Raw genomic sequence first — 12,488 nt, 5'->3', positions numbered from 1 at the left:
CGCATCGCCTCAAACTTCTCAAACCAAACGCTCCTTTTGGACACCATTTTGGAATCTCCGCTTTCAACACTCGTAAGGCCCATCTGCCACGAGGCTTTTGTGCACACACCGATGCACGGTACTGTAAGAAACGTGCCGATGTGGAATTAGGTTCGCTGTACAGATTTACTGTGCAGATGCAACTCGAGCTAAGGACAACCTGTGGCATTCCATGTGCCTCCACGGACAGGTGCCCGTTTCCCATCAAGCTGGTCCCTTTCGCTCCACATGCCGGCACCATGCAGAGGCAGAATGCTTCCTTCCATCGATGGATCCTCCTGCTGCCCTCCCCCCTCCTGCCATGCTGCGACATTAATTAAATCTGCCGGCAGGTTTTAGGCCACTTCAGTACACAGCCAGCTTCTCCAGGCAGGGCAGTCTGGACCACTCATACTGGGGCTGCCAGGCTGCACAGAGCCCTGGGTTTCTTTTTTGCCCTAAGGAAACCATTTATTTCCTGCAACTGTTGAAGTAAAAGTCAAGCAGATCAGGCCCGATGATCCCAGGAGCCTTTTCCTTTCCACAGTTGCTGTTCTTCTCCTTGGCAGAGGCTGCTGGTTGGACTGACACACACATCCACCATTCTCTTTGTGTTGCCATCCATCAAAAGAAGCATGAGGAAGAGGCTCGAGCACAATCTTCTTGTGCCGAGCGACCATCAATGCACTGAAATCAACAGAGGTGCCATCCCAGGGGGTTTCCAGTGATTTATCTCCTGTTAATTTCAGAACATGTCTAAATTATTTGGAACCACAAAACAAAACCTCATCAGTGGACACAGCATCCCATGATATTTACTCTCTTCCATTTTCCTTTGGTGAGCAAAGATAATTCTCAGATATTTCATGTCAGTGGGGAAAATATGATAACTATCACTGAAAAAATGAAAGGCTATTTTTATAAAACCTGTATGTCCACGTTCCCCCATGCAGACGGAGGCTGAAGCGATTCGTCATTCAAGCTGAATATCCTGCTCTGCCAATGACTTGGCAACCTTTCCCTACCCGGCCCCAGGAGCTCAGAGGAGAGGTGTGGGCAGTGGCACAGTGCTCCTGCTGCTCTTGGCTCATACAGCCGCGTCTGGGGCCTTTCAGATACCGCACAGAAACAGAGCAGACCTGAACGCTGTCTGATTTATGTAAGGATCCTGAGGAGATCAGAGCATGGAAAGATTCAGGTGACATGTAAAAGTACTTCTGATTTCCCCACCTCCCAGTCCTCTGCTGTTTCTTTTTTACCCACATGGATGATGGGAATTTGTTTCATGAAAAAAAAAAATCACAATGAAATTTACAACATTGTTACAAAATAGCATAGAAAGACAAGGATAAAGCAATCATGGAGGAAACACTGACATTGGCACAAATGGCATTAATGATCCTGTCATGAAACAAGCAGTATATTTTAATGCACTTCCTTCTCAGTGCTCCGATTCTTTTGAGATCAGTTAGTTTAAGCATCGCCAAGAATGACTTACTTTAAAACACAGTATGCTTTGAGTATGTTCTAACTGACAATTCTAATTGGATGTGTAAGTGCTGATATTAGAAAATATCTAGATGAGCATTGACTGTTAGTTATTACAAAAGTATCACATAATGATGATAGGAACAGTCATGTGCTGTTTTTCCCACATCTGTACATATTTATTCACTCCAGAATTGTTGATAATTTGAATTTGAAATCCTAACCTCTCTCCAGGTAAGAGTTCTGTCCCTGCCCTGGAGGACAAACTGCTTCTTGTGTGCATGCTCCTTATGGTACACAATGCACTATTATTTTATTACTAGGCTTTAATACATTTCATCTAGGCTTCAATTAATTCTTACATCATTTTTGTTTCACCAGTAAGAAGCGTATTGGTATTTTAAAAAGAAAAAAGCTCACTTATGTGGGGCATAATGTTTAGCACTTTGCAGATATGTTATTTGTTTCCCCTGAGACTGTAAGGAGAAGCGGACACAGAAACAGTTTGACAAAGTAAAAGAAATGTAGAATTAGAGAACAGGATGGAAGACAGAGCAGGCGAGTAAGAGGTTACTAACAAACATCTTAATGCAAAAATGATCAGCTTAGTAAGTGTGATTGCTCTGCTGGGTTGTATATAGAATAGTTACAGATGCAATTCACAGAGGAGCATGCAAAAAGCAAAGAATGAATGGCAGTAGCTATAACCAATTAGAAACCTTTCCATAATTCTGATAAGGTCATGAACCATAACTTTGAGGCTTAGGTCAGTCCTGATATTGTTCACCTTATCATCCATCACCCATTGCAATTGTTTCAAGTGTTTTTCTTAGACATTGAGAGGAAATCATCATTTAAATTGTTTGGGAGCCTGTCTGAATGTGTGCATTGTGCGTGTGCTGGCACTGAAGGAAGATTATTATCCTTTGTGGATGGGGAGTGGCAGGGTAATCACACTGATGCAATACTGGAAAGTTTTACTCATCATGACAGCATTACAGAGACAATAATATTTTGTGCTTTTATAGCATCTTTCAAACCATTGCTGTGCTCTTTATCATATTAGTTTATTAATAAAGCCACAAATAAATAAGCAGAGAAGCAGGGAAGTACCAGTACACACTGTACATACCAGGAAACATGTCAGGGAAAAAACCAGAACACCTAAGAGTGATTCACAGATGCATTCTCCTACTCCTGGATGGCACTTCCTGCTGACAGCAGGTCTGCTCGATTGCCTTCAGGAAATAGCATGTTAAAATATCTGCGTCAAAAGTGAAGTTGTGCCCTTCTGGAGAGCGTTACAGCTCCTGGGGGGGCAACAAGCTGTAACTGTGGCTCACAGATACTTGAAGTTAGAGGTCAGACTGAAGAAATGCAGGAGCCAATTTTACAGAGAGCAAAGGTGAATCACAAAGTATAAGAGGGTGGAGTAAGGTTTTCAGCATGTGCTGCACTACTGCCTCTTTACATATTTGTATTAAAATCAGGTGCAAAAGAAAATCCAAAACAAACAAACCCATCAACATATGACACAAAATGATGAGATTTCTGACTGGAGAAAAATAGGGTTTTCAAATGCTTTTTTATCTCACAATAGCTAAAATATTTGTCAAAAAAAATTGAATGTATTTTATCCTCATTTGACTTGGTGGTAAAAGTCAGGTCATTTAATGATACAGTGTTAGGGATACAGTAACTGGTAGAAGGAAATCTCGATTCACAGGACCAGGCGTCTGAAATTCCCTGCTGGACTCTCATTCCATCCATGAAGTATCTGCCTCTGTGTCCTGCCTGTCACTCACTGAGCTCCTTTGCTTTTCCACTTTTCAATCAGCACAGAACTTACTGAGCCTGTTCGGTCAGCAGTTAGCACCTCACATTCACACCTAATACAATTGCCTAAGATTCTGAAGGTTTTTGCTGCATGATCTTTACATTCTTTAGTTATGTACCTGTGCCATGCTAACTGAATACAGTTCTGATAACAAGACCATCACTGCAGAGATCATTGCAGTTGGAGAGATACAATGACATAATATTCATGTTAGAAAATAATATAATCTGCAAATAATAATGCACCATTTTGTAGATGTTCTAGGCAGACATTTTTGGCATGATTAGTTTCCTGAGCCTTGAAAAAACCCTGCAATAACATGTGATGTGTACGCCGTTCAGATTTAGTACTCAGTCTGCTCTAGAGGAACCAGTGCCAGCAATAAAAAAGGAACCACAGCTTTAAATGTCAGCATTTGCTGCAACAGAGTGACGAGATTAAAGGAATGTGAAAATAAAATGCTAATAAAGAAATGTCTTAATAACGAAGCATTGTAAAATAAATGCATCACATTAATGTGATGTTAGCGTAGAGGATGTAGCTGGTACACACATACAATCGAAACAAGCCCTGTACTTTCCTCAGGTAGCTTCTGACAAATACCTCTTCTGTGAAGAATTTCAGTTACAAGAACCACATAAGGCTTTGCATTCACTTCTGCCTGCCCTCGTGTTTAGCAAGCTCTAACAGGCAGCGATCACCACAGTGAGACCTGTTGTTGAAGGCTGTGGGACTGTAAGTTTTTTGGAATAGAGACACCATTATATAGTAATTAACAAGATCTGAGTATTCTCAGTGCTCCTTCAGGTTTTTTTATTGCTTGTAAATACCTCAGCAGGGAACAAGCCTTTCTGCCATCTGAAGGCAAATCATGTTGTTAGGTGAGTGAGCCATTGCTGAACTACATAGATGTGAAAGCTGGACATTCCCTCCAAAGTCTACCTATCTTGGCATCAAGCAGTTCACATAAATCAACCTCCAGATACTGAGGAGGAGGATAAAGGTTTAACCATGACTGAAGCCCATTCAGTGTTACCAGTTTAAAGGACCAGGCCTTCTGTGGTCAGTTTCCTCAGTTTCTGTGAGGACGGGGGGTGTTAAGAAGCCTATTTCTCTCTTGAAAGAATTTTTATCTGAAAAACTTCCCTTTTTTCCAAGGAATGTAGGCTGGTACGCTGCTAAGTAACACTTCCTGTGAAGAGGAAGATGTCCCAAAATAAGCTGCTTGATTTATTCTGCAGTTCCTAAATAACAATTAGAAAATTGTCCTTTCTGTGTAACGTTCCAGGTTAATGGTGGCACAGATCAACCACAACTGCTTCGGCAAGAGATGCAGTTGAGTGACTGGAATTTCTGCATATTGCTGGTAGCAAGTTAGTTTTATTCAATGTTAGTCTTGCATTTATTACTGATGAAAAATACCTGCTTCAAATGTGGTTTTGTGTCTTAAGACTGTATAAGTTGGAGTACGAGTGCTCCTCAGCACATCTCTGCACAGTGCTGCACAGCACACAGTAGATTCTGCAAGAGTTGTTTGTGTTGTCAGTATCCTCACTCACATCTGCCACTTGACAGGACTGCTGCTAGAATCTGCAGTTTGCTCGATACCTGATTTTCTGACAGATTTGGTAGAGAGGGGGCTCAAAGCCAGGCAACAGCATGAACCAAAAGAATGAACCGAGCGCTTCTGTCAGCAGGGACAATAAACCCTGCGAGGAGTGCCTGGGGTGCGCAGTGCCAAGGCTGATCACCAGTGGGGAAGGCAGGCACTGCACCAGCACACAGCCTGCCGAGCTGCTGACAGCTCTCCCTGCAGCCCTAAAACACCCACTTACAAGAAGAGGTTTGTTAGAAACCAGCTGGCTTTTTTCTTCTTTTTAACAGAACTTTCAGTCCAAAAGAGCACAGAAGATTATAGGAACAGAAGAGAACAAAATGGTTTGTTGTCTAAAATATCAGACTTCTCCCTTTTCCAAGTTTCTGTTATGATCTCAGTATTTTGCAATCATTTTATCAATTGTTCTATGCAGTTTTTGCATACATAGCAATGGATATAAAAATACAGCATAAAGAAGCTAAGTATAAACACCTCTAAGCTCCCTCTCCTTCAAATATTGAGCTCACAGTATATTTGCCTGGAGAGCTGACCAAAGTCATGAGGGTTATTCTGTGCACACACCTGGCTACAAAACCAGCAGGAAGACAGGCAGTTAAACAGGAGGATGCTGGTAGATAATAGTGGTCTATTGTGGTAGGCACATCTGGGATCTAACTTTTCCTCTTGTTTTGGAAATATGGTAGCTTACGAGCCTTAAGGGAGAACAGAGAAATCCTTACAGAAAGCCCATGAGAAACTATTCCTCATCATAACAGATGTAAGCTGAGAAGGCTTCAGAACACCTTTAGAAAATATGACAAGTCAGTAACGTTGATTAACAGTATTCTTTCTTTGAACAGAGGAGTTAATATTTGAATTCCTAAGGATGAATTTTAGGCAGAATGACATAAAACATGAAAGGACTTAAACAATAAGGGTGCGTTTGTCAGATGCATGAGAAAGTGAGTCAGGGTTAGGGAGCAAAATGGAAAGATGGCACTGAATTGATGGGAAACAACTTCTGCAGCCTTCAGCTACAAAGTGCACATCAGTAGTTTTGAACTCGTGCACATTAATCCGTGTCCTGTCTAAATTGAAAAGGAAGGATTTCTACCACCATGACAGAGATGAAATCAAAGCAGAACTTGTGGGGTGGCTCTGGGGATCTCACTGATTTCCAAACCCCAATGTGACAAACTGGCAGAACCCTTTAATTGGCATTCAGTTGCGTTATTGTTGCAAGTTGCATTTCTTTGCTGGAAAGCTAAAGTTTATTTCATGAAGCGCCGTTTGGAGTTAAATAATTAGATCCAAATCAACGCTGTTGCTAGCTTGCTGTTATGGGCCGACTAACGCTAGGACTTATTTTCGCGAAAAAAGGAACCTGACAGCATTTTCTGGAGCATATCCAACGCTGTATTGGGATTTTTCTCGATTCTCTGGCAATTAAACATTATTTACTCATGAGTTTGCATCCACAGTCAGTTGTTCTGTTTCACGTTAGTTACCCAAAACCAGTTGAGTGAAAGCCAGTTGTGAGAAAAAAGGGCCTTTTTTTTGCTCTCGAGATTCCACACCTTCAAACACGGCACTCGCCGTTTCTGGGCTCGTTACCCACAGGCGCAGCGCCAGCGCTCAGAGACCCGCCGGTTCCAACAGCCGCGCCCGCTCCAACGGTCAGCGCGCCCCGCCCCGCTGCCCCTCCGCCCCGCCCTTCCCGCGGACATGCGCGCCGGGATCGGCGGTGACGTCACACTCAGGGCGCCGGCGGCCGCGGGTTCCTCCCCGCTGGCGACACCCAGCGCCGGGCGCGGGGAGGGGGCGGCGGCGCAAGGCCCGGGCGTTGCGGCGGGGCCGCAGCGAGGGTATATGGCGGTGACACTGTCCGCCCTGGCTGCCAGGCTCTCCCAGTCGGCCGCGGCCAGGTCGTACGGCGTGTTCTGCAAGGGGCTGACCAGAACCCTCCTCATCTTCTTCGACCTGGCCTGGAAGCTCCGCATCAACTTCCCGTACCTTTACATCGTCGCCTCCATGATGCTCAACGTGCGGCTGCAGGTGGGCGGCGGGGCCGGGCGGGGGCGCCGCGGGCGGCTCGGGGCTTCACTGGGCTTCGCTGTACTCTCGGACGCGTCGCACCGCGCAGCTGCTCGGTTTGGAAGGGACCCGCAAGGATCTCAGAGTCCGGCTCCGCGCGGGGCCCCCCGCCCTGTGTCTGAGAGCGGGGTCCCAGCGCTCCCGAGCTCCGGAAGGGCGGGCTCCGGGGCAGCGCCTTCCCCTGAACCCTGCCTAAATCTCCCCTCGGCTGCTCCTTGCTCCTCTGTCGTTGTTCGCGTAAATGCATCCCCGGCACGCGCGTCTTGACTTGTGATGGAACAATTTCCTGCTACAGCTTCTGTTCTCAAAACCGAGAGCAAGTAGAACAGAGAAAAAACGGAGGTAGCTTTAAATAATAACGTCACTGCGTACAAATGACAGCTCAGATTTAATTTGTGTCTCTCCTGTGCTGAGACTGCTTCCACACCGCATGGGACTCCCTGAACAAGTTCTGACCTAAAGATATTAATTACTAGCTCCTGTACTGTAGAAAAGTTCTGTTGGTTTTGCTCTGAAATGAAAGCTTTGCGTTTTACTGGTAACAAAAGCAAGCTGTGGGCTTTCCCAACCGGCATCAGCTGCAGCCAAGAGCTGATGCTTGCTTTCTGCTCGTAAATACAGCTGCAATCTGGCTGGTGGGTGAGTGCTGAAAGATCAGTCTGGTGGCAGTCTGTGACTTGTGAAAGGTAAGCTGAAAAAGGAGGTCAGAATGCAGTGTCTCATATTTTTATTTTTGGGACTCATTTGTCCTACAGTGCTGAAGTTTGATCCTGAGCCTCACTGCCAAGAGTTACACACGTAGCATAGTAATAACCTTGGTGGCTAAAAATGCCTTGCCTTTGCTTCTTATCTGTGCTGGTATGGAATAGCTCTCTTGTAACGACATCAGCTCCCCATTTGGACACAGTGAAAGCAGCACCCTTCCCTCTGCAGGCAGGTGCTCTGACCTGTTCCTTTGGAACACCAGTGTCCACCATGTCCCTGATTCCAGCATGTGCTTCTGTTTACAGGAAGATAACTGGTGTTAGCCTTTAATATTATGCCTCTGATCAACCACAGACTGCATTTCAGTTAGTAGAAGATCATACTGTGGCACAATGAATCTTTCTAGATTCTCATTTGCTGACTCACTTGGATGCTTGCTATAAACTACCTTTTGGTAAGAGGTTAAACTGAAGCTGCAGAAAGCGAACTTGTGTTGGGTACCTCCTGCCCCTCAAGATGTGTTCAAAGCAGGCTGTAAGGAGAGCTGTCTCTTCGGAATACTTAACATTCTGCAGTTGGGCTACTCTTTATATTAAAGAATTCTTATTTTCTATATCCTGGCACTAAGACACTGGGATCTAGAGAAAAGATGAGGCATCTTGCAAGATGAGCTTGGGATGAAAAAAAAAAATGGGGTGGGGATTTCACGTAGTAACTTCCTGTATTCTTTCTCTTTAGGTCCATATTGAGATCCACTGATTTGTCACTTGTGCTGCTTGTACTATTTGGAGTCAATCGTGTTCTTCTTCAAGCTCGTTCTGCTGTGAAATAGCAAAGCTATGCTCATCTTCTATAGGAATATGAAGAAAGAATATTTAAACCTAGAAAGAGTATTTGATGGTGGCCAAGATCGTCACAAGGCAGCAGCATACTTGGCACACATACATTCCGTATTGAACAACTCTCAAAATCACAGTGGCAGTTTACAAAAAGAATTACTTTATTTTAACATCAGGAATTGTTCTCTCTTTAATAATATACCTCCGCCTTACCTTGGCTCAGAAATGCCTTTGAATTTGAGTGAATCAGCAGGGAGAAACTCAAATGTAGCGGCTTTATGGAAAGATTCATTGTGTCTTTGTTTTTATTCTGGGAAGGACAGGCTTGATGGGGTTTCTCACTGCATTAATAGCATTTCAGTAGTGGGCTGGCTGGAGAAAGCTTGTAGTTTTGCTGGAGACTTCAGCTCATGCTGCCCAGGAGACAACACTGCATATTTTGCACACGTGTGGCTGGGAAAGTTGCAGTGTAATCAAGAACTGCAGTTTCTGGAATTAGAAGTGAGCAGCATCATAGGGAATGAATTGCAGCTTGCACTTCCTGGAGAGCTGGAGTTGGGTGGACTTCCTGATCTCTCTTCTGCTCCAGTTGCCTCACTGAATGGTTTTACAATGGGACTCTTAAACAACTGTATTTTTCCTTATTACTTAAACCCTGTTACTTCAGAGCAAACACTTGGATATAAGAAGATGCTTTCAGATGTACTATATGTGACTAACAGTTTTTACATCGTGCAGCTAGTAATGCCTGTGCTAGCTTTTGCACTAGCAGGTCTCTGGTGTGAAGTAGCGAAGATAAAAGTGTACTAAAATTTTAATAATGACGATTTTAAATGTTAATAGGAACTTAATTGAGAGACAGAGGCAAGGCTACTGTTCAGGTTGTAGTGATAAGTAGATAGCTAAAGTAAAAATTGCATTTGTGTAATTGCTAGTAAAACTGTCTGTTGGGAATAATAGGGACTTTTTTTTTAGTACAGAATATCTGCCTTTGAGTGGAAAGAACTTCTTAATCTCAAAACTTTTGGGGACACCTCAGGTGTCCCATTAACATGAGTGTAGAACTCAATGTGACTGTTTAACGCAAATCTTTTGTTTTCTTCAGATTTTGTATTTGCTGAGTACTCTGGCTACTGTTTACAACCATTTCCAATGAAGCTACTGCTTACAGAACTGAATTCCCAGCATGAAACCACCTCTAAAGTATCAGTCCTTAAAACACTTTGAATAGGAAAGCCACTGGGGTGATGGTTTTCAGTACAGCACAGCTCTCTCCAGTGGTCCTTTTCAAGGGTGTTACTGCTCCAACTTGTACAGGAATTTGTTAGCTCCGTTGGGCTACAATAGGCACTATAAATAATTTCTAACAAAAATTCCTTGAGACAGCAATTGTCATCAGTGAAGCATAAGTAATCATTTCTGTTGACTTTGGCATAGACTTCTGATTACAGGATTTAGCAAAGAATGGAGAAAGCATGTTGAAATCAATACAGCTGCTTCTGAGTAAGAAATTGTAGAACATGTTCCCATGCACACATCAGTGGAGAAACGCATTGTGCAGAAGGTCAGAGTTTGAACTCTGTGTCCAAATTTTCAACGTACCTTTGTTACAGGTAGGCTCAGGGTGCTCTGTGGACTTGCCTGAAGAGGGAGGTACTGATGTGGTGGGTTAGCCTGTGTCTTCAGCTAACTCTTCACTCTGAGTCACAAGTAGGGATTGAATGGGGACGAAACTCATGCCAGTGACTGATAGGCTAAGTGTCACTTTTGCTATCTAACTTCTCTTCAAAGCAGATGTGGTATTTAGTTTGAACTGCATTCCTCTGAAAAGCTAGGGGTGTTTCTAAGTATTATTTTTAAGCACACCAGCATAGAAAAGTCCGTGACTATGAAGGTGAGATGCTGGTTAGCAGTGTGATAGGGAGATGTGCTGGACTAACTACTGGAGTGCTAAAAGTTAGGTACACTAATTCCTGTGGTGTGCTGTGTTTTTATTATCCCAGCTGGCAGATTATTTCTTCTGGATGTTAGAAGAAATAAGCCATTTACTTTAATTTAGAAAGTAACCTTTTCCCTCGTGTCTACTTTTAATTGTTAAACTTCTAGACTTTTGGCTATGACTCCCAGACTCAAAATTACCAGAAGCTGTAAAGTAACAATGGATTGTGTTCTGTAAGTAAATAGCTTGACAGCAATAGTTTCCTTCTAGTCAAACAGCTCGTCCTATTCACTCCCATCTCCACTACTGCAGTTTTTCATCCTTGCAGTGATAGTACTGCAAGTGTTTATGAATCAAGATTGCTTAAGTAAATGTAGATCTAAAACCCCAAAACATAAGGCGCAAAGACACTTTTCCCCAAAAGCCTGTAGCTTATTTGAATGATGATGTTAACAGTTATCTATATACAAATAAATCCTAAAAACAGCAGGCAGAGCTGTGGGTAAAGGGATGAAGATGGGGAGTGGAGCCTCTTAAAGCTCGTTTGGCTGCTTAAAGAAATAGAAATTGTGTAACTGCAATTTGATTTCTCTAAGTAGCTGTACTGGTACAGAAATACTCTCTTGCTGCGTTGTGGGTTTCTTGTTTGTTTTTGTAAAGCTGTCCCCAAACACAGTCCACAACTGATTGCTTGAACTTCCTATGTAGAGAATCTACAGCCTGGAAGATTCCCTTCCCTGCTGTACATCATTTGGGAGCTACGTATTTTTGGGAACCAGAGTTACGTAAAACAGAAGTTTCTTAGTACTGTAATGTTAATAGGCAAGAGGAACAGCTAAAGGCATAACATCCAGTTTTTAAATTGTCTACTATTAATGATCATATTATTATTAAAAAAAAAAAAAAAAAGGAATAATGAGGGAAGCCACTGGTAAGGTGAAATGTGTGCGCAGCACAGCGCCATGGGCTGTCTCATTACTGATAGCCTCTGCAGGAGGGAATCCTGAACCATACTATGTATCACAGGCCAGGCAATATAGTCCTGTTTTAAGCAAAACTTGTACTGAGTGGCCTTTAAGTCCTTGTTACCAGATCACTTTAAATACAGATTCAGTGCAGTTAAGTGATACGATGGGGTTTTGTGTATTATATGTATACTGAACATAAAATTTACAGAACGTCTTGTGGATTTCATTCATTTTTAGGATAGGTTATGGTACTTTGTCCTGGATTTTATTGCTTAAGGCCTAAAAGGTAACTTTTTAACTCGAAACATTCCTTTTGAAATTCAAACAAATGATACTTATTAAGCTAAGATCTCACATAATATACTGCACTTTAAGCTTGGGAAGACCATAAATGGAAAACACTGTTCTTGCACTAATAGAACTGTTTCACTGATGGAGTCAATGCTCAAATGGATTTTTTTTTTTTTCCTTCTCTAGGGAAGAACAGTAAGCCAAAACGATACCTGTCCTTTGCAACTATATATCAATAAAACACAACCTGTGGTTTAAGCCACCATTCTCCCCAAAATGTTTTGATGTTAACTCATCTCAGAAGGCGGAAAATGTCTCAGAACCAGGTTTGCATGGAGTTTTGTGGCCTCAAAAAGTCACGTGTGGAACTGCTTTTCTGAGTGCATGCGGTGCTAGGGTTGTTTTGGGATGATTATAGTACAGAAAAATAAGTTTTAAAAGGGGCAGGGGATCACTAACTGAACCAGGAGTTGCCTTTTTACTTCCAGTTCTCACGCCTTGCTGTTCTGTTGCTGCAGAAAAGAGCATTTCTGCTGAGCAACTCTTGTTTTTTAGAAGTTCACTGATGAGTGTCCAGATCCCTCCTGCACCACACAGCAAAGAGTTCTTTCTACCGCTAGAAGACAAATTAAGAAAATATGAAGTATTTAGCTAATTGCCTAATACTTTTCCACAAACATATGCTTAATGGCAGTTGACTGTATGGTATACT

General features: G+C 42.8%; 1 protein-coding gene across 1 annotated transcript; it reads left to right on the top strand.

Moving 5' to 3' along the window:
- Nucleotides 1-6,788: 6,788 nt before the first annotated feature.
- Nucleotides 6,789-8,865, top strand: LOC122165287 (small integral membrane protein 10-like protein 2A). The gene is made up of 2 exons (XM_042828143.1): nt 6,789-6,995; nt 8,478-8,865. Exons 1-2 carry the CDS (start codon nt 6,810-6,812, stop codon nt 8,496-8,498), a joined length of 207 nt encoding a protein of 68 aa, XP_042684077.1. The 5' UTR covers nt 6,789-6,809; the 3' UTR covers nt 8,499-8,865.
- Nucleotides 8,866-12,488: the final 3,623 nt, after the last annotated feature.

This window comes from Centrocercus urophasianus, unplaced genomic scaffold (genome assembly GCF_019232065.1).
Source record: "Centrocercus urophasianus isolate 14NV4802_14NV808 unplaced genomic scaffold, USGS_Curo_1.0 seq_29, whole genome shotgun sequence".
Classification (NCBI taxonomy): Eukaryota; Metazoa; Chordata; class Aves; order Galliformes; family Phasianidae; genus Centrocercus; species Centrocercus urophasianus.
Note: the sequence above shows the minus strand (reverse complement) of the source record. Positions and strands in the feature narration are given on the sequence as shown.